We start from the raw sequence: 27370 nt of genomic DNA on the forward strand, positions 1-27370 counted from the left end.
ACCACATTTTCTAAAGGGAGGTTTCCCCCATTCAAGCTGAAAATGTAACAAGTTTATTTTTAAGTACTATTTAAGTGTGAGCAGGCTTAAAGCAGCTCAAAACTAAAACTGAAATTACAGTCACAACTATAGTTTAGCGATTGCCAGTTTTAAATGTTTCGCAACAAGTTTGGTTTTATTCAGAAATTAAATAAACTCATTTGTATTAAGCAAAAATATTTTTTCAGATGTTAACTTCTGAACTTGACAAACGACATTCATAACACAAACTCACAGCTTTTTTTTTTTTTTTAAATAAATCTAAATGAAATACACACCAAGGTAATAAGCTAGCATCACAAATAAAAATTAAAATGCTACTAATCACAAATCCTGTTACTTTAATTGAATGAATGAATCCATGTTCTTCCATTAGGCTAAATGTTAATGATATCCTAGAAGCATTTTAGTCTGAAAAGAGAGGAATTTGGGCATAAACTTTAGAGCAAGTGTCTGGTCACTAACCTTAATGCTGCTGCTTTTCTTTTTCTTCTTTCTTTCAGGCTGAGGCTCATTTTCATGTGATAAATCTTCAACAAGACGCTTCTTAGACTTTAATTTTTTTTCCATTACATCTTCAGTCTGTGAGGTAGGATTGTGCTTTTTACTCTTTGCCATGTCTGGAAATTCTTCACTGTAAAGAATAGACAAAAAAATCCATTTTCTGTTGGGGAAAATATTTCAAATTTATTTTTTTTTTTTTCCAGAGAACTGGGGTTTTTTGAGAAGTGAAGCAAGGAATCTGCTCAAAGTTCAGCTCTCGTAATTTACTGATGTGCACCTCTTACTTTCGTCTTTTGGGGACTCTGCATTTGAACAAAAGCAGTTTACAGTTATATTGTGTGCTGATAAATTAGTAAGTTTATACGGTGGCATCAATGAAATTGCACACTTGCTTTTTGGACTAGCAGGATGGACTCACTGGAACTTTTCCTTATGTTGTCAAATGGACGTTTAGCTAATTTTGGCTGGACTTCTAACTACAAGAAGCAACATTACAATTTTAGAGCAATAAGAGACAAAGTACGCAGTATTGAAAGAGAAAATGTGTCACTGTAGAGCAGAAATGGGCCTCAATGACAATAGCAGTGACACTTGCTCATTCCCTCTAAACCAGTGGTCTCAAACTCCAGTCCTGAAGGGCCCCAGTGGCTGCAGGTTTTCATTCTAACCCTTTTTTTAATTGGTGACCAGTGTTTGCTGCTAATCAACTCCTTTTCCTTTCATTTTAATTGACTTGTTTTTTAAGATTTGTTCCCCTGAATTTCTTCATCGTGCTCTAAAGGCACCCAAACAGAAATGAAACGTGGAGTGAATGAGCCGACCCACTAAGTCAGGGCCTCAAACTCTAACCGATTTCACTCCAACCAGTTGCTTAATTAGGCACTGATTCTTGTTGTTAATTAAAACCCGTTCTTTAACTATATATCTTGTTGCTGCTCTCATTGTGCAAAGGCATACATTTCCAAAATTATTGATTTTCTCTTTTCTAAAAGCTCTGGTAAAATGTTTTGTGGACCTGAGCAGATCAATATTCCTGAGACCTTCATCTTTCTTTATTTTCAGATACTGTATGATGGTCACAGTTTGCTGGTTTTGGCTCATTTTATATCTCATTATTGTTTGGCAGCTAATTAAGGAAAAAGAAACAACTGAGGGGTTTGAGTCCTCAAGAACAAGTCAATTAAAATGAATTCAAAAGAAGTTAATTAGAAGCAAAAACAGGTCACTAATTAAGAAAAGGGTTAGAATGAAAACCTGCAGCCACTGCAGCCCTCCTGGACCGGAGTTTGAGATCACTGCTCTAAACAATATTGATGAGTAAACTATGAACAAAACTATCCCAACCCTGAAAGTTAGGTGCTGTGTTTTAACTTTTTCCATAATCAAAACTTAAGATATATGTGAGTGAAATAAGTGCAGAAAATTGGAGGAAGCTCTTAAAAACAAAACACTAAAATTGTTGATGAAATATAAAGATGAATAAAAAATTCAAACAAGCTAGACAAACCCTCTTGGAATACACTAATTGTAAGATGTAAGATTGTAATGCATTTCAAACTACCAGATCACAATATAATGTTTCTGTTATACAGTACATTACATTCAAAACATGCATAAAGTGAAATTCTCAACCCCTATTAATCGATTTTCAAGGCACAGTTGTGAAAAATGGACAATTGTTAAAAGTGAGGAACATACTGAGAACTAATAAGTAAAGTGACAGTCATACCAGCAACCTCAGCTAATAAATGAGGGCTGTGTCACAGAATCGGCACTTGACTGAATCAATTGTGATTGCTGCTTGCTTATAAAAACAAATGAAAATTAAGAAAACCTCAGCAAAAATGTTACCTATTTTTGGTTCATTCAAAAGCTAAATAAGAAGCATGAGAAAACATCCTGGAAATGTGGCTTGATCTGTTAAAGGAATACTCCACCGAAACATTATATATTATATATACAGGTGCATCTCAATAAATTAGAATATCATCAAAAAGTTAACTTATTTCAGTAATTCATTTCAAAAAGGCCTCACAGTAAGGAGATGTGGGTTCGCTTCCCAGGTCCTCCTTGCATGGAGTTTGCATGTTCTCCCCGTGTCTGTGTGGGTTTCCTCCCACAGTCCAAAGACATGCAGGTTAGGTGCACTAGTGATTCTAAATTGTCCCTAGTGTGTGCTTGGTGTGTGTGTGTGCTTGGTGTGTTTGTGTGTGTGTGTGTGTGTGTGTGTGTGTGTCCGCTGGCACCCAACCTGGGTTTGTTACTCCCTTGTGCCCTGTGCTGGCTAGGATTGGCTCCAGCAGACCCCCCCGAGACCCTGTGTTAGGATATAGCAGGTTGGAAAATGACTGACTGACTGACAATTCAAAAAGTGAAACTTCTGTATATTTCAACCGTTTATTTCTTCTCATGCTGATTTTGCTTGCCTACAGGTAAGGAAAACTCAAAATTCAGTATCTCCGAAAATTAAAATATTACATAAGACCAGCTAAGAAAAAAAATATTTTTTAAAACAGAAATGTTGGCCAACTGAAAAGTCTATCCATGTATGCACCCTGCACTCAGTCTGGGCTCATTTAGCATGAATTACTGGCATGGAGGCAATCAGCCTGTGGCACTGCCGATGTGTTATGGAAGCCCAGGATGCTTTGATCGTGGCCTTCAGCTCATCTGCATAGTTGAGTCTGGTGTCTCTCATCTTCCTCTTGACAATTCTCTATGGGGTTTAGGCCAGGCGAGTTTGCTGGTCAATCAAGCACAGTGATACACACCATGGTCATTAAACCAGGTAATTGGTACTTTTGGCAGTATGGGCTGGTGCCAGGTCCAATGAAATCAGCATCTCCGTAAAGCTTGTCAGAAGAGGGAAGCATGAAGTGCTCTAAAATGTCCTGGTAAATGGCCACACGGACTTTGGACTTGATAAAACAAAGTGGACCAACACCAGCAGATGACATGGCTCCCCAAATTATCACTGACTATGGAAACTTCATACTGGAACTCAAGCAACTTGGATTTTGTGCCTCTCCACTCTTCCTCCAGACTCCGTGACTTCCAAATGAAATGCAAAATTTACTTTCATCTGAAAAGAGGACTTTGGACCAGTGAGCAACAGTCTAGTCTGTTTTCTCCTTAGCCCGGATAAGACATTTCTGACGCGGTCTCTGGTTCAGGAGTGGCTTGACGTAAGGAATGCTGTGACATTTGTAGCCCACGTCCCAGATACGTCTGAGTGTGGCGGTTCTTGAAGCACTGACTCCAGCTGCAGTCCACTCTTTGGGAATCACCCCCAAATTCTTGAATGGGCTGTGCTTCACAATCCTCTCAAGGCTGCGGTTATCCCTGTTGCTTGTGCACCTTATTCTGCCACATTTTTTCCTTCAACTCAACTTTCAATTAATATGCTTGGATACAGCACTCGGTTAACAGCCAGCGGCGTCAGAAGTGACCTTTTGTGGCTTCCCCTAATTTTGGAGGGAGGGTCTCAATGACTGTCTTCTGGACAACTGTCAACTAAGCAGTCTTCCCCATGATGGTGTGGCCTACTGAAGCAGACTGAGAGACCATTTCAAGGCTTTTCGGTTAATTAGTGGAGTGGGACACCAGGAGTCTACAATATTAACTTTTTCACAATATTCTAATTTTCTGAGATACTGAATTTTGAGTTTTCATTACCTGTAGACCATAATCAGCAAAATGAAAAGAAATAAACACTTGAAATATATTAATCTGTGTGTAATAAGTGAGATTCACTTTTTGAATTGCTTAAGTAAATTAACTTTTCGATGATATTCTAATTTATTGAGATGCACCTCTATATATTATATAAAATACACAAAGCACCTAATGCAAAGGCCTCTGTCTGTCTGTCTGTCAGTCTGCCTGCAGGTCTGTCCACATGAAGCAACTCACACCCAACCCAAGCAGTGGACCAATTCTGTTGAGACGTGGCACATTTATTCGTGAAAGAAATTTGTCAAGAAAGTTCGATTTTCATTCAGATACCTCAAACAGATCGCACTGCACGAAGTTTTGAAATTTCATAATTTACCACTGAAAAGCTTTGGTGAATCTGCAAACTCACCTGTTCGTCTTAAAACAGGGAACCATTCTGTGCAAAATTCAACTATGAATTGAACTACTGTTTCAGTTTTACCTTGACAGCAGAAGCATGAATTGTATGTTTTGTAGGTTTTCCTCTTTTACATTTCCTACAGCTGCTCAGATGCCCAATGCAAGCGAGTCAAACGGCACACACGGGCACAAATGGGTGACACAGCAGTGCCTTCATCCTGCTGCTATAGGTAAGTTAACTAAAAAGAGTACAAAAAAAATCACTTCTCTGGAAATGCATGGAAGGGTAAAGCAATTATGCAAGCATATACAAGACTGAACAGTTTGAACAATATTAACTGTCGATGTTATCAACCTGCAGTGAAATGGTGTTTGAACTCATTAATAACACCACAAAGGTACAGCTGCTCTAACTGATATAAACACATAAGGGGTTTAAAAATGAACAGAGGCATCAAGAGGTGGGGGGCTTCAGTCTCTTTGTATGAAAGCCAATGAGCCACCACAAGCTTCTTTGTGCTCCGTTTTTCAATCCATTGTAAAGTGCTGATAAAAACAAGTATTTGATGTTGTCTGCATTCTATTACCTCTATTACTTTTGAATATGACTACTTGTTACAAAACGGTTTCATTAAAGAAATGTAATAACTAACTCTTGGATGAAGAAAATAAAAATGTTAAATGAATCTCACTTAGAGGATCTGTGCAGAACTTTTTCAACACCTGGCAGGATCAAATCAATAACATTGATTTAGAATAAGCCTTTAAAGCACTGAGGAAGCAGACTCTCTCCCCGTTTCTTTTTCTTCTCCATTTATCTTTATTCACGTGTTTACTTCTTTCCACTAGCATTAAGTTTTACTCTGCTGGTCATGCTCTCTTTCTCAGGAGTGGGGGTTGATTTGTTTTCGATCCTATCTCTCTATTATAAAAAAAATCCTGGGAGGGAGACTAGGGAGACGAGATCTTATCGGAAGACACTTTAACGTCACGCGAGACAAGGCAGTGAGACAACATTTAAAACAAGTTCATGGACATCTAACCAGGGAGTTGTAGGAATGCTTTTGGCAGACAGACATCATGTGCTCCCAGCTCTTAAAACAATGACAAGCAGAACACACAGTTTGCCAGCAGCAGTGGCAGGAAGCCAGCAGATGATCCAACCGCTTTTCCTTAGCATGCATTCAGCCCCCACCCTCCCTTCACAACACGAGCGGCAGAGACGCAAAGTGGCAAAAGGACAGCTGCTGTACAGGCCTTTAAAAGATCGACGCGCAACGTGACAAACAGAACAAGCTGCTCGCCAGCAGCAGCAGAAAGACAGCAGCTGATCCGACGGCATCTCCTTAGCGTGTGTTCAGTTAACACACAACACGAGCAACGTTATATGTCCTGCAAGAAAGATTTAACCACGCCCGGGGCCGGAAAAAAAAAGGACAAGTATTGTTTTTGCAAAAGTTTTAAAGTAAAAGTGAAAATAATGCATATGTAACAATTCCCATGAAAATAAACTCTTTAAATTGTATATTCGGTAAACCAAATCCGGGGGTGGGCGAGCGAAACAAGGGGGCAGAGCCCCCAAGTTTTTGTAAAAATTGACCTATTTGTATGGAATGTTGTGCGATTACAATAAAATTAAAAAAATAAAAATGTTAAATGTTCGAACTTTCATATCAGTCACTGAACACACCTGAATTTTAGGTCATGCCTACATTGTCTTACTGTGGTCACAAAAAACAAAATTTTAATCTTATGTTTTCATGGGAAAAGGACAAATTAAACTTTCTAATAAAATGGGACCCAATGGCAGCCAACGATACAAAACATCCATTAAAAAAAATCATGTTATTTGTATTACATAATCCATGCATCAAGTCATCATGTTGTATGCTCAGAATGTGCAAAATATGTGCATCTCGCTATTATACAAAAAAAAAAATCTTGGGACGAGACGTGATCTTTGAAAGAGAGATGCACAGACACTTTCACATCCCGCAAGACAGACAAGCCACGTCCGTCATACTTATAACCTTTGGAAGCAAGTCCCGTGATACACATGCAGAGACGGTTAGAGATAATGGAAGTAGGAAAATTCGAAACTCTCAAGAAAATGAGAGTTAAGATCACATTAGCGCAAACAAAAGGAAAATATTACTCAGTGAAAGAACAGAACGGCGAAAACAGATTGAATAGTGTTTGAGGATGTCTGAGGGACAAGAGACAAGGCAGTGAGACAAAAGGACAGCTGCTGTACAGGCTTTTAAACGTTTGAAGCGCTCCACGAAATGCAGATCATGCGGCACAGCAGCAAGCCACCAGCTGATCGAGCAAAGAGGAGGTGAAAAAAACAACTGCTATCACCATTTAAGAAGGGGTTTCGGAGGAGCGACTGCATCTCCTTGGGGTGCGTTCAGGCCCCCTCTTCACAACGGCGCATAGCGCGGGGGGGGGGAAGGGGTTGGCAAGTGAAGCCCCCTAGATTTTTTTTAATAATTAACTGTGGAAAATGAAAGTAAACCACAGAAAGGAGGCAGGAAGCCTCTTCACACTCTGTCATGCTTCTGAGCTGAAGACCTGCTTATCCCCCCCTCATTCACTGGTTAAGAGTCACGTTTTCGATTCCATACTGTGAAACATGAGTTTTAAATATGAAGATGGCTCCCCTTTGCAGCTACAGAATTTGTGAGCTCAGGTACTGATGTTGGAAAAGACCTGGCTGACAATCAGTGTTCCAATTCATGCCAAAGGTTGAAGTCAGGGGGCTCTGTGTACGCCATTCCATTCCCCCTTGTCTTTATGGACCCGATTTTGTGCACAGGGGCCGAGTCATGCTGGAACACAAAAGGTCCTTCAATAAACTGAAGTGCAAGGTCATCTAAAATGTCTTTGTATGCTGTAGTATTAGCAGTACCCTTAACCGGAACCAAGCCCAAACTCTCCTTAACTGAGGACTTTTACAGGTTATATGCATCTGCTCTAGGTGGCCCTGCTCTTTGAGTCTGCAAGGTCATCCACTTCATGGCTGGGCTGCTGTTGCTCATTGGCGCTTCCACTTAACAGTAACAGCACTGACAACTGACTTGGGCAGATCTAACAGAGCTGACGTTTCACATACGGACACTAACAATGGTGGCATGTTACGACAGTAACACTTTTAAAGTCAATGAGCTCCCCGGTACAACCCATTCTACTGCCAACGTCTGCGTGGCCATGTGCTCGAGTTTACGCATCTGTTAACAATGAGTGCAGCTGAAACACCTCAACTCAGTCATTTGGAGGGCACCCACATACTTCTGGCCATATAGTGTACCATTACATAGTATTCAGTATCGAAAGACGGGCACGATGTGAACCCCGACAGATGTGGTAACATTTACACTACCTACATTACCAGAAATTAAGTTTAGTACTTCACTTACAAAGCTTTACCAGCGATCAAATACATAAATGCACAGCACAAGATACAATTTGTAAAGAACAACCTTTCACTCGTTCACCTGAACAGCCCCGAAAATAAAGTTTCTCCACAAGTATGCCGACAAATTAATTTTATACTCTGAAAGCTTCGTTTCTTTGATGGCGTAAGGTTTTATGTTTGACTTCACACGTTCGGGAAAGCTCTAACTTGTCAGCACAAGTCCAGTCCGCAACTATAATACAAAACGATGCACTCTGCCGGTTATAATCATTTAGCTGCATAACGCGCGCTTTCTACGCGTACTAAATAGTTAATTTTGTTTAGGACAACTCATAAAACGTGTCAAACTTACCGATACTAGTATAAACACAGCACACATTCGTCCAACCTCTTCCAAAAGACACGTGTTTGTACGCACACATACGCGAAATATGCCCCGCCTCTCTCCCACTACCGCGTTTCACAAACTAGACGTTTATTGGTCAAATGAAAGCCTTGGCGGGTGATGTCATCCCAGAAGCTTTAAATGGACCATGGGATTTGTAGTGTTTTAGCAGGTTTTAAGTAATATGCATGCAAAATAAACATATATAGTACTGTATTAGCATTCGTTACAACCAAATATTTTCTTTCGAATCCCTGGTGTTAATGTGCAGTTTCGACATCCTACTGTACCTCGTACGTTTTGGGCACTTATTGCATGAACATAACATTTATCTGCCTATACGTTTCCTAAACCTTGCCATTTAAAATATACCGGTATTATATTGTAACATCCAGTTTCCTTAAATCGTTTCAGTGAGGCCATGGATTTATAGGGTCATCCACATTAAAAAAAACTTAAGTATCTCTCTGTATCTGTCTACTTGCCATATCTCCGTCATTCCAATAAATGGCGCATAACAAACATTAATGCTCCTTTTATGAGTTCAATACCAAATGGCATATAACAGAGACATGCATTGAATGATGCTCTGCAAGCGTTAATGCTGAGGTCTGTGATGATTATTTAGATATTAAGCCGTCTTAGACGCTTAGTACAGTCAGTCATTGGACGCTGAAGCAGCTGCTCCTTTTCAGTGCCAAATCCTTGTTAAGTAACTTTTGAGGGGGCGAATCCTGTAGAGAAAGACTGTAAAGATCTGTGGTCTGCTCTGCTATGGCACAGCAACTCCAGAGTCCTGTAATCGAATACACCTGCTTGGGCTGATCGTGTGGCGTTTACTGTTCTCTCTGTAGAACTCACCTCATGTTCAGTTCAGAGTTGCCAGTTAAACCAAATTACTCACCTTCAGGGAAACTGCTTTCTGTGAATATAAAATCTCTGCTTTTACCACCTTTACTCTACTAACTGCACGATGAAATGTTTTCTTTAAATGCAGATTTTCGGTTAAAGAGAGTCTAAAAGACTGCTGTCCCATGCAGACCCGGCTCCTGCCTTATGCATCACGCTGCTGAGGTCGGCTCCAGCACCTGCGATCCCACCGTGGTTAACAGAACAGGAGAGAGAAAAGTGAGATCCACCAAGAACACCGTGCTGGTTTTACGCAGCTCTGCAAAAGTTAACTCAATGGTAGCTTTAATTTTGCATCGTTATTTCATCCATCCAGTTTCTAACCCGCTGAATCCGAATACAGGGTCACGGGGGTCTGCTGGAGCCAATCCCAGCCAACACAGGGCACAAGGCAGGAACCAATCCTGGGCAGGGTGCCAACCCACCGCAGGACACACACAAACACACCCACACACCAAGGCCAATTTAGAATCGCCAATCCACCTAACCTGCATGACTTTGGATTGTGGGAGGAAACCCACGCAGACACGGGGAGAACATGCAAACTCCACGCAGAGAGCACCTGGGAAGCGAACCCGGGTCTCCTAACTGCGAGGCAGCAGCGCTACCACTGCGCCACCGTGCCGCCCGCATCGTTATTTGTATTTGCATTTTCAGGAACACAATACAAAAACACAATTAGCATGTTTTCATCGTGTCAAATTTAGATACAAAATTGAAAAGAAATTTCACAAACTTTTAACAAATTACACAATTTATTCATGTATACAATATTGTTCTTAATCAGTTTACCAAGAAAACATTAAATGTTAACATTTAACATTTGATGGCTCGTCATTTGTCCACTTTTTCTGAGGAACCCCCATAAATTAACCAGCAGTACACTCTTAAAACTAAAGGGGCCTGAGCAGTCCTTCTGAGCGATGCCATAGGGGAACCATTTTTAGTCCCTAACTGACCCATCGATATGAAGGTTCCTTCATTTATTTAGATCTGTAACAGGCTCTCCAGACTAAATAACCAGAACAAGATGGGAACAGACTTGTGAACTACCAGTGGGTCTTAACTTTAAAAGGACTCTTAGTGCATGAAAGGCTAAGTGTAGTTTTTTTTTTTTTTTGTTAGTATCCTGCCAGGTAGCCCACCATACATTAAAGATTTCAGGTTCTTTCTATATATTAGGAAGTGTTTCAAAGCATAAAGAACCAGCTTTATATAATGGTGCCCGGTCAAGCAACAGTTCTATGAGGAACCACTCGATCTAGTAAAGAACCATAAAGTGCCATTGAAGAATCTTAAGAGTGCAATCCGTCATCATACTGACATCCCATCATCTCTGGTCGTTTCTTTCCATGTCCTTGATATCCTGATAGAAATTATCATCCTGCTCTTCACTCACCATTTCAAGATTTTCAAGGAAAATTTCCAAAAGCGAATCCAAAAGGACCCTACACTCTGACCCCCAAAAGTCAGAGGAAAAGACAATGTCCCTCAGGGTTTAACATTGTATTTCAAATCCAGAACTCTAAGACACAGGTTACAATCCCCATTCCTTCATCATAATTAATACATTTTCTCACAATTTCTATAAAATTGGGATCCTTATTGTTACCTAAAAACTTGGAAATTACTTCTGTGAATGATATTCAATTCTCTCATTGCAGTTTGTTCGTTGCACCATCAAATTCTGCATCAGGAATCAGTTTTCTAATATCAGGTCCGCCTGAAATGCACCTCATTCAGTTTAGCCTCAGACCAACCCAGAAATATTCAGTACAAACACTTCAAACAGGCTCCATCTTTTGAGAGAGTTCCATTAAGCCGAGCCTGATAAGACGCAGCGGTAGCAGCACTTCATCCTGATCCACCAAGCTGGGATTGATAAAATGTTTGGCTCTAATCTGTGCTTTTTTTCGAGTTCTAGCTGGCCTTTTTTTTTTTTTTGAACACCATTGTAAATTTCTGCCATTGCAGTCCCACATGGGATTTTTTTTTATGACCTCATTGTTAACCAAAGGGTGGCATGGTGGCGCAGTGGGTAGTGCTGTTCTCCCCGTGTCTGCGTGGGTTTCCTCCGGGTACTCCACAGTCCAAAGACATGCAGGTTAGGTAGATTGGCGATTCTAAATTGTCCCTAGTGTTTGCTTGGTGTGTGTGTGTGTTCCTGTGACCCTGTAGTTAGGATATAGCTGGTTGGATAATGGATGAATGGATGTTAACCTAAATAAATACACAAAATAATAAAAGTACTGTGAAATGTGACAATATATAAAATTTGAAATGCGAGTATAAATAATAAAATACATCATGAAATTTCTTTTTTTTTTAAACTTATTTCTTCATATATTTATTTAATTATTTTTTTATTTATTTCAAGGACACGAGCTTGCAACATGAAGAAAACCTTCAAATCTAAACTGTCACTTTCACTTGTCAAAGCTGAGAGGGAGGGCTCTAGGTTGCACTATCTTGTGATTGGCGAATCGTCCACTGACGTGTGCGTTTTGTTTGACTTGGGAATTCTGTGTCTCACGCATATCAGAGTCCCAGTGTGTTGTAACGAGTACAAGGAAAAGCCGCCCAGAATTACTGTGCAAAGCGGCAATTGACAACATTTATTTCTATGGTAATTTTTCAAACAAAGAGTGTAGCTAAAGTGCTTTACAAGCTGACAAATACAACATAAAAGAAAAACAAACAAATTTGAACAAAAAAAAAGAATGAAAGGGCAAGTGTCCACGTGTCTATGTATTTGTATGCCCATCTGGTTTGTATGTCTCTGTAATTCCGATAGATCACACATCAAAAACTTGCAGTAATACAATGCATTGCATTTGTCATTCTAACAGACATCACATAATCACAAAATTAACACTGTTTTTACGAATCCCAAACTAAATTCCATATAACAGAGACATATGCATTAAATTTGTCATTTCATCAGATGTTGCATCACAAACATTAGTAGTTATGCATTTTAAAATACACATATTTTTGATGTGCCATCTGTTGGAATAACAAATGCAATGAATTTATTACTACATGCATTACAAAATACATTCCAATATATGATGCACAGCAAATATTAATGCCGACGTCTAAGTTGATTACTTAAATTTCAACCTGCCTAAGACGGGTTGTAGAGAAGAATAAAGCAATACGGACATACATAACATAGATATACAGGTAATAGAAAAACTACAGCTTTCAAGTACCTATAAAGATGAGTGCAATGCTATGGTCTGATGTCCTAATTAGCAGTTTGTATCAAAAGTGTCTGCTCTAACTGTGGCACTTGATGGCTGGAAGTTTATGTCCACTTTACCAACTGTGCACCAATCAAAACACAATACTCACTACAGCCCGCCCTCTCAACTTTGGCAAGTGAAAATAACAGTTTCATTTCAGGCTTGTTGCAGGCGGTGTTACTGAAATAAATAAATGATTAAATAATTAAATAAATTCATAACAATACATGTATTTCATGATTGCTATACTCATACTTCATATTGCTTTTATTTATTTACTGTCGCATACCTTTATTTATGTGTGCATTTATTTAGTTATTTATTCATTTAATTTTGTCCGAATATTCCTCCATATTATGTAGCATGGCCGAGGTCTTTAATTAACCGTTTGCCTTTCCAAGGCAGGTGAGTGTTGAATTTGTCCTGAACAGACTAAAGCTGCGCGCCGATGTGCCTGTAATATTCTGTGTCGCCTTTACAATCTGCAGGGTTTAACGATCTTGATCTGAGCAAGGTGGCTAATTTTTATGAAAAAACAACAGAAAAGCAACCGTATCAGATTCATCCCCGGCTAACACCCTTACGTGCGATGTTTGTGTCACAAATTGCATCTCATCCTCTTACAATTCATTTCTGACCCAGACGGCGTTCCGTATCGATGGCTCTGCAGTGACGTCATAAAGATGCGCCACATTGTCATGCTGCTACATTGAAGAAAGTGAGAGACTGTAAGTATATGATCCCGAGAAAACGAAGAAGAGTGTTAGTTGAAATTCTTCATTTTAAGTTTTATTTTACGTTACTTAAAGAGAAAATTATAGCGCATACGTTTTTATTGCATCGCATTATATCTTAAAAATATAGTCTGGTGCTGCTGAATGAAATGAAAAGTTTCAAAACTAGTCTCCGTTTTCTTTTTGTTTGGATTATTTGGTAATTTGAGTGTAAAGTTTTAGCTGCGTTAACGTAATCTGCTGGATTCCAGGAATGGGCAAGAATCGATGACATCGAATAATAGATTAAATTATCGAGCATTCCGTGTAGTGTTAGATTGAGTAGATAAAAGTTGCTGTAAGGGGTGAAGTAATGGCCGGGCATGTACTGTGTGAACACTGCTTTATGGACGCCTGTCACCGTCATTGTTTTCGTTTATAAACCTTTGTGAATTATAGGGTGAAAATATGCGTAAGCCAAAGCAACAGTGTAATCTGATCTATGAATCCTGGCCCATGCATATGTGTACGCAGTTTACCCTTTATAAATCTTCATCATATTTCTATTTTTCTCTATTTCACTGATCACTTCTACCACTTTCTTTTATATCAGTATACTGCTGCTGGATTATGTGAATTTCCCCTTGGGATTAATAAAGTATCTATCTATCTATCTATCTATCTATCTATCTATCTATCGTAAATATGTATACGTGCACGCGCCTCGAACCCCGCCCAGTTGCTTCCCGAAACAACCATATATAGACTATGCTAAACCACCTCATACATCTGTAATCACGATGCTGCAGACCTTTACTATCTGGTAGACCAACCTTCCTGCTGACACTTCGAGACCCTGCCGCCTACCTGAGCGGCATTAGAGCCTCACCTCTACATTGGAGAATGGTGTAAGGTGCCAGCGCTTGTGCTGGTAGCCACACCACCTGGCACGTATAATCACATAATTGCTGTTACAGTGAATAACACGGGCCGTATGAAACACAGGGTTGAGGTAGTTACCTTACCAACAAGCCAGCCACCACGTACAGCACCGTCAAAGCTATACTGCCTCCAAATAAGTGACATGTGTGTTAATGGAATGTCGCTGCTCACAGTTAACAAAAGCAGCTTCATTCTTGCCATGTGCACTTATTGTAATATGAGTGCACTGAGCTGCACAGATTATGTTAGCAGAACCAGACATGGCTGGAAATTGACTTTTTATGTTGGCAAAAATATGTTTTGATCTATGTATGTACATCCACACCATACGTAAACCTAATGTGGCACCTTGTTGGTTGGTGACTTCCAGTACAGCGTCCATGATGGAGTGAAGACCGGCTGAGATATTTCTGTCCTGTCAGCCAGTCCCCTGAGAATCGACAACAAGTAGACGATATAAACTGACAAAAACAGTTCTTAAGTGCAAATACACACGTGGACAAACTTGTTGGTACCCTTCAGTCAATGAAAGAAAAACTCAAAATGGGCACAGAAATAACTTTAATCTGACAAAGTAATAATAAATAAAAATTCTATGAAATTTAACCAATGAAAGTCAGACATTGATTTTCAACCATGCTTCAACAGAATTATTTAAAAAAATAAACTCATGAAACAGGCCTGGACAAAAATGATGGTACCCCTAACTTAATATTTTGTTGCACAACCTTTTGAGGCAATCACTGCAATCAAACGATTCCTGTAACTGTCAATGAGACTTCTGCACTTCTCAGCAGGTATTTTGGCCCACTCCTCATGAGCAAACTGCTCCAGTTGTCTCAGGTTTGAAGGGTGCCTTTTCCAGACGGCATGTTTCAGCTCTTTCCAAAGATGCTCAATAGGATTGAGGTCAGGGCTCATAGAAGGCCACTTTAGAATAGTCCAATGTTTTCCTCTTAGCCATTTTTGGGTGTTTTTAGCTGTGTGTTTTGGCTCATTGTCCTGTTGCAAGACCCATGACCTGCGACTGAGACCAAGCTTTCTGACACTGGCCAGCACATTTCTCTCTAGAATCCCTTGATAGTCTTGAGATTTCATTGTACCCTGCACAGATTCAAGACACCCTGTGCCAGATGCAGCAAAGCAGCCCCAGAACATAACAGAGCCTCCTCCATGTTTCACAGAAGGGACAGTGTTCTTTTCTTGATATGCTTCATTTTTCCGTCTGTGAACATAGAGCTGATGTGCCTTGGCAAAAAGTTCAATTTTTGTCTCATCTGTCCATAGGACATTCTCCCAGAATCTTTGTGGCTTGTCCACATGTAGTTTGGCAAATTCCAGTCTGGCTTTTTTATGATTTGTTTTCAACAATGGTGTCCTCCTTGGTCGTCTCCCATGAAGTCCACTTTGGCTCAAACAAGGACGGATGGTGCGATCTGACACTGATGTTCCTTGAGCTTGAAGTTCACCTTGGATCTCTTTAGAAGTTTTTCTGGGCTCTTTTGTTACCATTTATATTATCCGTCTGTTTGATTTGTCATCAATTTACCTCCTGAGGACACGTCCAGGGAGGTTGGCTACAGTCCCATGGATCTTAAATTTCTGAATAATATGTGCAACTGTAGTCACAGGAACATCAAGCTGCTTCGAGATGGTCTTATAGCCTTTACCTTTGACATGCTTGTCTATAATTTTCTTTCTAATCTCCTGAGACAACTCTTTCCTTCGCTTCCTCTGGTCCATGTTGAGTGTGGTACACACCATGTCACCAAACAACACAGTGACTACCTGGAGCCCTATATATAGGTCCACTGACTGATTACAAGATTGTAGACACCTGTGATGCTAATTAGTGGACACACCTTGGATTAACATGTCCCTTTGGTCACATTATTTTCAGTCTTTTCTAGGGGTACCATCATTTTTGTCCAGGCCTGTTTCATGAGTTTATTTTTTTAAATAATTCTGTTGAAGCATGGTTGAAAATCAATGTCTGACTTTTATTAGTTACATTTCATAGAATTTTTATTTATTATTACTTTTGTCAGATTAAAGTTATTTCTGTGCCCATTTTGAGTTTTTCTTTCATTGACTGAAGGGTACCAACAATTTTGTCCACGTGTGTACATGACATTGTCCCTCTTAAAAGGGAACTAAAGTAGAATCTACAGTATATGTCATATTTATCACTTTTGAGGTAGTGTGGTGGAGTTGTTAAAGCTTTGAATCCACTAACCCTAAGGTTATGGGGTTCAAATCCTGCCATTGACATTGTGCGACCCTGAGTAAGTCACTTCATCCGCCTGTGCTCCAATCGGAGATTCCAATCTCAGACATTGTAAGTCGCTTTGGATAAAGGCGTCGGCCAAATTAATAAATGTAAATTTGCTGGTCGTGGCAACGCACATTCTAATAACGACTCAGTGATCTGAATTATCATGCATGCGAGTTGTCATTTAGCTGGCTTTGCTGCATTTTCCTTCTTGATCACATGTGTTGTCATTTCCCAGTTTCTCTGAAATGTCATGTATGCATGGATCAGAATTGCCATAAATATTTGCATATTCTCCTGTCAAGTTTTCTTTTTAAAAAATCCAAACTTTTGTGTGGAAAGTTATGAACACACAGTTGAGCCTGTCTTTGTGCCTACACAAGCTTTACAAATCTGACTCCTCGTCAGGTGTGGTATAGTTGGTAGACTTGTTTTTCTTGATAATGGGTATCATAATCAGCAGGTAAGCAGTCATCTGAGCATAGAAGTAAAAGAAGCAACAGGCGAGCCGTCCCCTCGGCATAGAGACGTGATGGTGGGTAGACAGTATGTCATCTGCTTTTCCAAGGGTACGGACAGGATGGTGTGCAGACGTGCTGTGGTCCTAGTGTACGAGGTGTGGCAGAAAAGTAATGAGACTGATTTTTTATTTACCAAAGTTTTTATTTTTTTCAAACATCAATGTTATCCCCTTCAAAGTAGTTCCCTTGGGCAGCTACACACCGATGGAGACGTTGTTCCCACTGTTGTAGCAGCGCTGGAAGTCTACAACCGGTATGGTCTTCAGCATGTCCGTTACACTCTTTTGGATGTTTTCTAAAGTCCCGAAATGACATCCTTTTGAGGACATTTTTCAGTTTAGGAAAAAGGAAAAAGTCACACGGACTGAGGTCAGGTGAATAAGGGGGCTGGGGAACCACAGGAATGCCTTTTGAGGTCAAAAATTCTGTTATGGAGAGGGCAGTTTTTCGGCACCATTTTGGCACAGACCTTTCACATGTGCAAATGTTCAGTCAAAATTTGATGAACGGTAAATCTGTTCAAATTTAATTGTTCACTCAACATTCTTAATCTTAAACGACGGTCTGATCTCACAAGAGTGTTCACACGTTCGATGTTTTCATTGGTTTTCGAAGTTGAAGTCCTCCCTGAACGGTGTTCATCTTCAACGTGTTTTTTGCCTTCCAAAAATGATTTGTGCCAGCGAAAAACTTGAGCTCGGGATAAAGAATGTTCCCCATAGGCCTGTTTTAACTTTTCAAACGCCACACCTGCCATTTAACGGCACAACGTTGCTCCAAATTCCGCTGTTCCATTTTGCGTGACGCACAACCAAAAACACACCTTCGCTAATAGCAGTCACAAAAATCACGTAGTTAACGGAAGGAGTTGAAACTCGCAGTGAGCTATGGGAGGGTACTGATACACGTGCTCTATCGAGGACAACAGCGCAGCGTTGCCAGATCGCTTGCAGTGTTTCCAGTCTCATTACTTTTCTGCCACACACTTGTCTGCATATCCTCACGCATGAGTAGGCATGTGTGATACAAAACATACCGAGTGTGGTGGTGGGCAGGCTTTCTTCATTCTGAGACCCACGTTACATTCGGAAGTAGGGATGGATAATCTAAAGACAGAGATGAGGAGACATGCACATTGTGAAAGATAGCCCAGACACGGACAGACGCTGAGGCTCACAATGTCCAAAACACACACCGTTTATTCACAACACCACACACAATATCGTGCAGAATCCACAAACCCAGTCCTTTTCACTACTCTTCAGCCACCTCCACTCCTCTCTCGCAAACTCTGTCTTCCTCCCAACTCCGGCTCCCCGAATGGAATGAGGCGTCCCCTTTTATCCCACCCCGGATGTGCTGCAGGCGTTCTGTGATGGTCTTCCGGCAGCACTTCCTGGTGTGGCGTAAGTGCTGTCCTCCAGGGCAAAGGAACCATCCAGGTGCCCCCTGGTGTTGGCCACGGACCCCCACAGGGTTGAACTTCCCAGCTCCGTATCTGTGGCCCCTGATGGAATCCAGGGGGGCTGCCCTCTTGCACCCAGGGGAGATATTGCCCCTCTCCTGTCCTTCCCTGCTCTAGGTGTCCCGGTGGGGCAAGGTCCCTGGTCGTCTGCCACAACATCCATGAAAGAAAGAATTATGATGGTAACCTGAATGCTCACCCAACTACACAAAAGTCGCCGCAGGTAGTTAGGTAGGTAGGTGTGTAAATTTGAGCAGACTGGGCACTCTGTAGCACTCGGAGCCGTGAGCAGGTGCATGAACAGTAAGTGCAAAGAGGCAGTTTGAGAGTTTTGTCAATAACACACTCCTTGCATATTAAACTAGGCTGTATCAGCATGTCATTACAAATAAAAAAGTTAAGGCTTAAGTTAAAGTTGGGGCCTTAAGTTAAGATGGGACCTTAAATATTTGGGAGCAGCGATTACACCGCTATTTAAATTCTTAGGTTGTCACTGCAGGACGAGACATTCTAATTCATTTTGTCCCCCCAGGAGCTGATGGAGGCAACATTGGTGTGCATTGACATCCCTGTCTGCATTCTGTGATGGAAAAGGTAATGTCGAAAGATTATTGACCACTCGCAGCCGTACAGTGACCCTTTTACGCGTTTCCATCAATCTTATAATGATTTATAACAGTTTCAGTTGCTTCCATATCTCTCTATTATAATCAAAAAAATCTTGGGAAGAGAGACGGGACGTGACTTTCACGTCCCACGAGACGAGACTTTGTGCCAAGAGATTTAGAACATCGTAAAGAATTAAAAAATGTTGGCGCGGTACACATGCAGAGACGGTTAGAGAAAATGAAAGTACGAACATTTGAAAGTCTCAAAAAAAAAAAATAAAGATCACATAAGTGCAAACAAACGGAAATTATTACTCGGTGACATAAAGGAACAGCGAAAAGAGGTTGAATATATTGTTCGGCTTTAAAGTTTAAGTCGGAGACTTGTAGATCGTGTAACTTGTGTTGCCATCAGGGAAAAGTAGTGTTTCTTCCCAATGAAGAATGAAAAGATTTGTTGTTTGGTGAAAGTGAAATCTGCGGTGGGCTGGCGCCCTGCCTGGGGTTTGTTTCCTGCCTTGCACCCTGTGTTGGCTGAGATTGGCTCCAGCAGACCCCCGTGACCCTGTAGTTAGGATATAGTGGGATGGATGAAAGTGAAATCCCACGAGAGAAAATTTCAAGCCCCGCAAGGCAAGACTTTATACAAAGAGATTTAGAAAAGTCCTGCCTACATCTAAAACATTTGCAACCAGGCACGCGGTTCAATCATTTCTTATTTGTGTGAATGCTATTATCAGACACAGTTCATGTAGAGAGAAAGAAACGATATTCACTCACGGGCAGTTATACATTGCATTGTCATGAAGTAATTTCAAACACGGAATGAAAATTCAATGTGGTATTGACGAATAGGAAAAAGCAAAAAGATCAAATATATGGACATAAGTGATATGGCAGAAGATGTCAGGGGGAGAAGAGAGACAAGGCAGTAAGACAAAAGGACAGCTGCTGTACAGGGTTTTAAATGTTCGAAGCGTCATATGAGATGCAGATCACGCAGCATCATCATCATCATTATCATTACATTTGAAGGCCTTGATTTTCGAATGGAGCAGGTCTAGCCTTTCAGCTCATAGAAGTTTCTTTCCAAAGTTTCCTGGTTGAGCTCGCCAGAATTCTTGGGTCTGAATGATTCATCATTAGAGTGTTGGTCACAGGGTGTGTCATTTCTGTTGCAGAGTTAACACGTTGACTGTTCGACTATGTATTACCAGGACGCTGCAGTATCGGTCTGTGCATGTATGCTTAAAAAATGAACTCTGTCAAAACTGTAAAGAAATGTATTGGGAAGCAACACTTTAATTATGAACAGTAACTTTGTCAAAAATATAAAGAAACTCTTAATTACTTTATTTTGACCAGCGACACGACTAAAAGTCTACACTTGAATGAGAGTCCTAGAAGCATGGCACCACGCAGAATGCAGGCTTGGAAGCATGTGTGCCGTAGATATAACGCATTTCTTTGCGCTCTCCACTCTTGTTGCACACAACACCTTTGATCGTTGGTGACGGTTTGCACTTAAGGGGCAGCGTGATGACATAACTAAGGACTGTCTACTTATAGAACTATTTTCAGCAAGCTGTTGTGCCCACTATGGCTATCCACTAAATGGCAGCACTATAGTAGATAACTGAGACGCGACAGCAGGCTGGCTGCGTCCGTAGTGGCTTTATACTGAGGTATGAGTTATATCGTACGCCACGCCTTGACAGGCTCATTGAGACACTACTTAACTCGAATGACGAGATCAGAGTGTTAATGAACATTAACCAGGGTGATGTAACTTACCCCCCTAGGTGGTCACGTTGGCAGATTCAGTCAGCATTTCTAGACATTGTGCTGTCCCGGCTTAGTCTCTGACGTTGGATTGCTTTAGTGAACACCAGCAATACAGACTTAAGAATACAATGCAACACCTATCTGTACATTAGAGGGCCTTATATGTCACTATGCGCTGACTTGTACAGAGGGTGTGTGCTTTGCGCAGTTCCGGTCATTATTACACAAAAAGGCAGGACAACTGTAGAGATGTGAGCAATTAATTGCATCCCTGGACCACAGATTGTATCGTACAGAAAGGGCTGCACAGGGACCATAAGAAAGGTCTTCAGAATTCTCAAAGGCAGGCGCAATATTGTGAATTTCCCCTTGGGATTAATAAAGTATCTATCTATCTCTTCAGAATTTAACTAAATTGTGAATCATTGTACTTAACAAACTGAGGGAAAGTGTTTCTTTTAATAGGCTCCATCTGGGATGAGCTTGACGAGTGTATCCAGCATTTAGAGACTGGCCTACTGAAGCCTCATCAAGGTAAGAGTGTCACTTAGAGCCTGTTCTGGAGTGTCACTCTGGAAAATGGTGCTGTATGTATGTTTTGTTATGCCCCTTATCATTTACTGTCACCTTTGGGTCATATTTAAGCACTTTGAGCTACTGTTTGTATGAAAATGTGCTATATAAATAAATGTTGTTGTTATATTGTGACTCAATGCACAAGGACAAACTTATAAGGTCCATTTGTGAGATGTCCGAAGTTAAGATTTCTCAGGCTGTGCTTTTCTTCTAGATGACAGTAACTTGTCATTTTTTTATTGTCTGTCTTTAAAATTGTACTTTATTGCAAAAAAAAAATCACTTCATAGTTAATAACTTGGTTTGGTTCTGACATACAGTATGCATAATAACATTAAATGTGAGTTTTATTCATGTATTGCTTTAACAGTTTGAAAAGATCACTTACAGTTGTGCTAACAGTTTATTTGTGAGATTGCACGGACCTTCGCTCCCCTAGATGGATTCATGCCTGTTACCTGCTGTAGCATTCATGTGATGTGGGAAATATGAATGGCAGCAATTACAGCCTCAAGTCTTTTTGAATATGATGCCACAAGCTTGGCACACCTATCCTTGGCCAGTTTCGCCCATTCCTCTTTGCAGTACCTCTCAAGCTCCATCAGGTTAGATGGGAAGCGTCTGTGCACAGCCATTTTAAGATCTCTCCAGAGATGTTCAATCGGATTCAAGTCTGGGCTCTGGCTGGGCCACTCAAGGACATTCACAGAGTTGTCCTGAAGCCACTCCTTTGATATCTTGGCTGTGTGCTTAGGGTCGTTGTCCTGCTGAAAGATGAACCGTCGCCCCAGTCTGAGGTGAAGAGCGCTCTGGAGCAGGTTTTCATCCAGGATGTCTCTGTACATTGCTGCAGTCATCTTTCCCGTTATCCTGACTAGTCTCCCAGTTCCATCCCCACAGCATGATGCTGCTACCACCATGCTTCACTGTAGGGATGGTATTGGCCTGGTGATGAGCAGTGCCTGGTTTCCTCCAAACGTGACTCCTGCCATTCACACCAAAGAGTTCAGTCTTTGTCTCATCAGACCAGAGAATTTAGTTTCTCATGATCTGAGAGTCCTTCAGGTGCCTTTTGGCAAACTCCAGGTGGGCTGCTATGTGCCTTTTACTAAGGAGTGGCTTCCGTCTAGCCACTCTGCCATACAGGCCTGATTGTTGGATTGCAGCAGAGATGGTTGTCCTTCTGGAAGGTTCTCCTCTCTACACAGAAGACCTCTGGAGCTCTGACAGAGGGACCATCGGGTTCTTGGTCACCTCCCTGACTAAGGCCCTTCTCCCCCGATCGCTCAGTTTAGATGGCCGGCCATCTCTAGGGAGAGTCCTGGTGGTTTCGAACTTCTTCCACTTACGGATGATGGAGGCCACTGTGCTCACTGGGACCTTCAAAGCAGCAGAAATTTTTCTGTAACCTTCCCCAGATTTGTGCTTCGAGACAATCCTGTCTTGGAGGTCTACAGACAATTCCTTTGACTTCATGCTTGGCTTGTGCTCTGACATGAACTGTCAACCTTCTATAGACAGGTGTGTGCCTTTCCAAATCAGGTCACATCTACTGAACTTACCACAGGTGGACTCCAATGAAGCTGCAGAAACATCTCAAGGATGATCAGGGGAAGCAGGATGAGCTTCATGGCAAAGGCTGTGAATACTTATGTACAAGTGATTTCTCAGTTTTTTTATTTTTAATAAATTTGCAAAAATCTCAAGTAAACTTTTTTCACGTTGTCATTATGGGGTGTTGTGTGTAGAATTCTGAGGAAAAAAAATGAATTAAATCCATTTTGGAATAAGGCTGTAATATAATAAAATGTTGAAAGAGTGATGCGCTGTGAATACTTTCCGGATGCACTGTATCACCTTTCCCATGCTTGAAGCTCTTCACAAATAATTCAATGAGTACAAAAGGAATAAATGCACAGACAAAAATCAAACTAGTAACACTGGATACAATTTCATAAACTTAAAACCAAATAATAGATTAATATATGAAATGCCAAACCTGCAGCCACTGCGGCCCCCCTGGCCTGTAATTGTAATTGAGGAGCTCAGTGTGGACGTCTCCAAGCCTCAAATTAAATACTTTGGGTGATGCTGATGGGTTACATTCAGCTTTGTGCAGAGTAGGAGGACCCCATGTTTTGCACATTCTACAGCTCCAGAGAACCTCCGTCCTCATTAGGCGATATCCAGGGATCAGAATCTTAAAAAAGCTCATGAGCAAAAGCAAAGCACCAAACATGGAAAAAGAGAGAAACATGAAAGCTGGCTGAAGTCCCTTTGTGTGTAATATGTTACTGGCTCATCTGCAGATGTACTGCACGTAGGCATGTCTAGGTCTTTTGGTTCATCTCCTTTCTTTGTTCCAGGTAACTCTGAAGAAAGTACAGCTGAACTCTGCATTGAAATGGAAGCAAACGCACCTTCCACGTTCAGTTTCAATTTTGAAATTCCTGCTGAAGATGAGGACATATCAAAAAAAGAAACTAACGCTAATTTACCTGGGGATATAAAGACTGACGAAAGCTCAGGAGCTGCAGATGCGGCTGCTGGAGATCAGAACAAAGGAAGTGAGATTGAATCACAGCCCTCAAAGAAGAAAAAGAAAAAGAAGAAAGAAAAGCCAAAGCGGGAAGATGGCAGCAGGGAGCAGAGTGTGCAGTCACAAGCGTCTGATGAGCAGACGGTGCAGCTGGTGAGTTGCGTCTCTCTGACAACTGAAGACATGTTGTGTGGAAGGTATAAAAAAAAATATAACAATGGATAGAAGTGAACCTTTTATGTTGATGTGTTTAGTAGCATCACCTCCTTGCAAATGAAGATGAGGGTTTAGGTTCCCAGGCCCCATGATGTTCCTTTAGCATTGCAAGTTTAATTGGTTAAATTATTATTATTTTTTTTAAAACACTGCAGATTAACTGATCACCATTAGGCTGTAGTTTTGAATCCAAGGAGGGATGGATCTGTGCAAGAGTATCTCCAACCTTTCAATAATGTCAGTCAGTCAGTCATTCTCCAACCCGCTATATCCTAACACAGGGTCATGGGAGTCTGCTGGAGCCAATCCCAGCCAACACAGGGCGCAAGACGGGAACAAATCCCACAGGACACACACTAGGGACAATTTAGGATCGCCAATGCACCTAACCTGCATGTCTTTGGACTGTGGGAGGAAACTCACGCAGACACGGGGAGAACATGGAAACTCCACGCAGGGAGGACCTGGGAAGCGAACCCACAGGTCTCCATACTGCGAGGCAGCAGCGCTACCCTCTGCACCACCGTGCTGCCGTCTTTCAGTATTGTTAATTTTGACTCCTGTGATACATGTTTAGATATCAAGAAGCCATTTCCATCATACTGACCTCTAGGTTGTGCTTTACAGAACTCAACTGAGCAGCTGAGTCGCGAGTTAGACTGGTGCATTGAACAACTGGAACTTGGACTGAAGACTCAGAAATCCACGGCAAAGCAAGGTGAGTAGAAAAGAAAAAAGAAAGAACAACAAGAGTGACTTGGACTCTTGTAGTGTCGAACAGAGGAGATAATTTACCAACTCCTTTTGGTGGCAGTGGAGGAAGCTACACGAGCACTGAAGACCCTGCATAGCAATAAGGCTCCACTGGTGAAGAAGAGGCAGGTCATGAGGAACATGCTGGGAGACTACAGGAAGAAGATGGACGACGAAAGACAAAAGCAACTGAGGATCATGCAGGCAGGTAAATATTTGAGCTTTCTCATATCCTGGCGGCACACGTCTCGCCCACTAGTACTCTTTGAAGATTTTTATTATTTTGTTTTAAATACACAAGTGTGTCCTGTTGTCTTGTTTCAGCTGCAAAGTCCACCCAAATAACTGCTGTCAGCAAACAGAAAAACAGTCAGGTGTTTTGCACAATGGCACAGAGGAAGAGAGTGACGGGCACCAACAAGTCATTAGAGCCAGAAGCTCAGAATCCGAGCACCCAGACGTTTGTCTTCACCCCAGTTCAAGAGGAGTTTCGGTTTAACTTTTTTTAACTAGAGGTAGGATTGCATTGTGAACTAATGGATCCTTTTACACTGGGACAGTTTTTATAATTTGCTACATTATCTCTTGTATATTTTCTTTGGCAGGATGTGTGTCACTGTTTGATCACATTAAACAATAAAAATGTGTTTTTTGGTTAAAAAAAGGCACTTTAACCTCTAGGGTTCTTTTTATAGTGGTAGACAAGTTAATGATGGAACTGGCTAAATTGTTAGTCTTCATTTACATGTACACCATACTTAGCTAGATGTTATGTTCACTCGTCACTCACATTTCAAATACCAATGACTCAGCAGGTTCCGGACAGACGCCGCTGTCCTTCCGCTCTCTTATTGTTACCCCTGAAAAGCCTGCCCAAGCCAAACCTGAGGTCTTTCCTGACCTGTTTTTTGTAAAGAGTCAGTCCAAATCATGATGTGATGCTTATGTCTTAAATAAATTTATTGTTTACAAAAATTACAAAGTTCCTCTTGTGTGGTCCTCATGCTGGAGTCCAGGGACCTGAGTGAGTGCGTTTGCCCGTACTACAGCAGGATTCAAAAAGGCAGCACAGCAGCTTATTGGCCTATAAGAAAGAGAACATTCATTTAAACACATGTGAGCGGTCAGTTTCACCAAACCCTCCGGCATCTTGAGAAGATGTTTAGCTTGCTGTCAGATTGTAGACGGTGTACTGCCACAGCTAAACTTTTTGCTAAAGTTGCATTTCTGCAAAGAACTACAAACAGACCTGACACTGAAGGCTTGCAATATTGTATCTCAGCTGCAAAAAGATAGCAAGATGGTCGGGTGATATGCAAAGACTGTCATCTGACTGAGCGCGGTGAGTAGGTCAAGGTAGTGAAAATTTTAAGGAATACTGATATCTTCCTGCTGCTTCTGTAATTTTTTTGTATTAATAATTTCTGAATGGTTAGACACAGAGGTCAGCCACCAACTGCAATGTAAAATAATGCAAAATAGGGTCAGATGCAGATTTAAGATATAAAAAAAAAAGTTTTAAGGGTGAAGCTTATTCCAACAATTATCACAAATTGAAGAAAATTAATTGAAAGCGTTCACTCCAGTACAGCGGAACCTCGGCCGTAAACTGATTTGGTTGTGAACAGAAGCAATTTCCACCATAGGATTGTATGTACAGTAATCCCTCGCTATATATCGCGCTTCGACTTTCGCGGCTTCACTCTATCGCGGATTTTATATGAAAGCATAACTAAATATATAATGCGGATTTTTCGCTGCTTTGCGGGTTCTGCAATGTGTCTTTTTACTTCCTGTACATGCTTCCTCAGTTGGTTTGCCCAGTTGATTTCATACAAGGGACGCTATTGGCGGATGACTGAGAAGCTAACCAATCAGAGCATGCAGTTAAGTTCCTGTGTGCTGAATGCAGTGTTAACCAGGAAGTCTCGTCTCGCTCATTCAGCATCAACGTGTTTCACTGTGTAAAGAGTTAACTTTTGTGCTCTTTTGTGTTTATCTTTGTGCATAGTCAAGCCCTTCATGATGGCTCCAAATCGATCTGCTACTGCTTCAGGGGCCGTGCCCAAGCGCAAACCGAAGATGTTAACGATTGCCGAAAAGGTAAACGTTTTGGATTTGTTGAAGGCTACGATTCTTTTTATTTAAAAAGTAGGAAAGGAATATAAGATCTACGGCCGCAGTGTCCTTTTAATGAATGTAATAAGGCAGTAGTCTGGATGGAATCTGCTTTAGGGGTTTGGATTGAAGAACAACAACGGCAGTGCTACACAATCGCCTGAAGTGGCTCCTTAAGAAGGGCAGTAACGCTCTCCTTTGTTGTGCAGTAAAATAAAACTCATTGTTATCGGACAAGTCATCGTGTCATTGTTGGTGAGTAACCATAATTTTCTACTTACAGTA

At 41.1% G+C, this 27370-nt stretch overlaps 3 protein-coding genes across 4 annotated transcripts in view; 1 reads left to right on the forward strand and 2 right to left on the reverse strand.

Annotated features, from left to right (window-relative positions):
• Positions 1-8476, reverse strand: part of LOC120542760 (uncharacterized protein C7orf50 homolog) — a 278068-nt gene extending 269592 nt beyond the window's left edge. For both annotated transcript variants that reach the window (XM_039775406.1, XM_039775404.1), the window contains exons 1-2: positions 8388-8476; positions 505-673 (exon numbers count right to left, since the gene is read on the reverse strand). In XM_039775406.1, coding sequence (XP_039631340.1) covers positions 505-657 — 153 coding nt within the window. In that variant the 5' untranslated portion in view covers positions 658-673; positions 8388-8476. The remainder of the gene's footprint in view (positions 1-504; positions 674-8387) is intronic.
• Positions 8477-13233: 4757 nt separating this feature from the next.
• Positions 13234-25945, forward strand: c13h8orf33 (chromosome 13 C8orf33 homolog). Its single transcript, XM_039774585.1, has 7 exons — positions 13234-13305; positions 19023-19084; positions 21349-21417; positions 23826-24151; positions 24842-24932; positions 25029-25175; positions 25292-25945. Exons 4-7 carry the CDS (start codon positions 23864-23866, stop codon positions 25474-25476), a joined length of 711 nt encoding a protein of 236 aa, XP_039630519.1. The 5' UTR covers positions 13234-13305; positions 19023-19084; positions 21349-21417; positions 23826-23863; the 3' UTR covers positions 25477-25945.
• A 16-nt stretch (positions 25946-25961) lies between these two features.
• Positions 25962-27370, reverse strand: part of LOC120543352 — an 84214-nt gene continuing 82805 nt past the window's right edge. The window contains exon 27 of the mRNA XM_039776386.1: positions 25962-26051. Within this exon, the coding sequence (XP_039632320.1) occupies positions 25968-26051 (84 nt within the window). The 3' untranslated portion in view covers positions 25962-25967. The remainder of the gene's footprint in view (positions 26052-27370) is intronic.

This window comes from Polypterus senegalus, chromosome 13 (assembly GCF_016835505.1).
Source record: "Polypterus senegalus isolate Bchr_013 chromosome 13, ASM1683550v1, whole genome shotgun sequence".
Classification (NCBI taxonomy): domain Eukaryota; kingdom Metazoa; phylum Chordata; class Cladistia; order Polypteriformes; family Polypteridae; genus Polypterus; species Polypterus senegalus.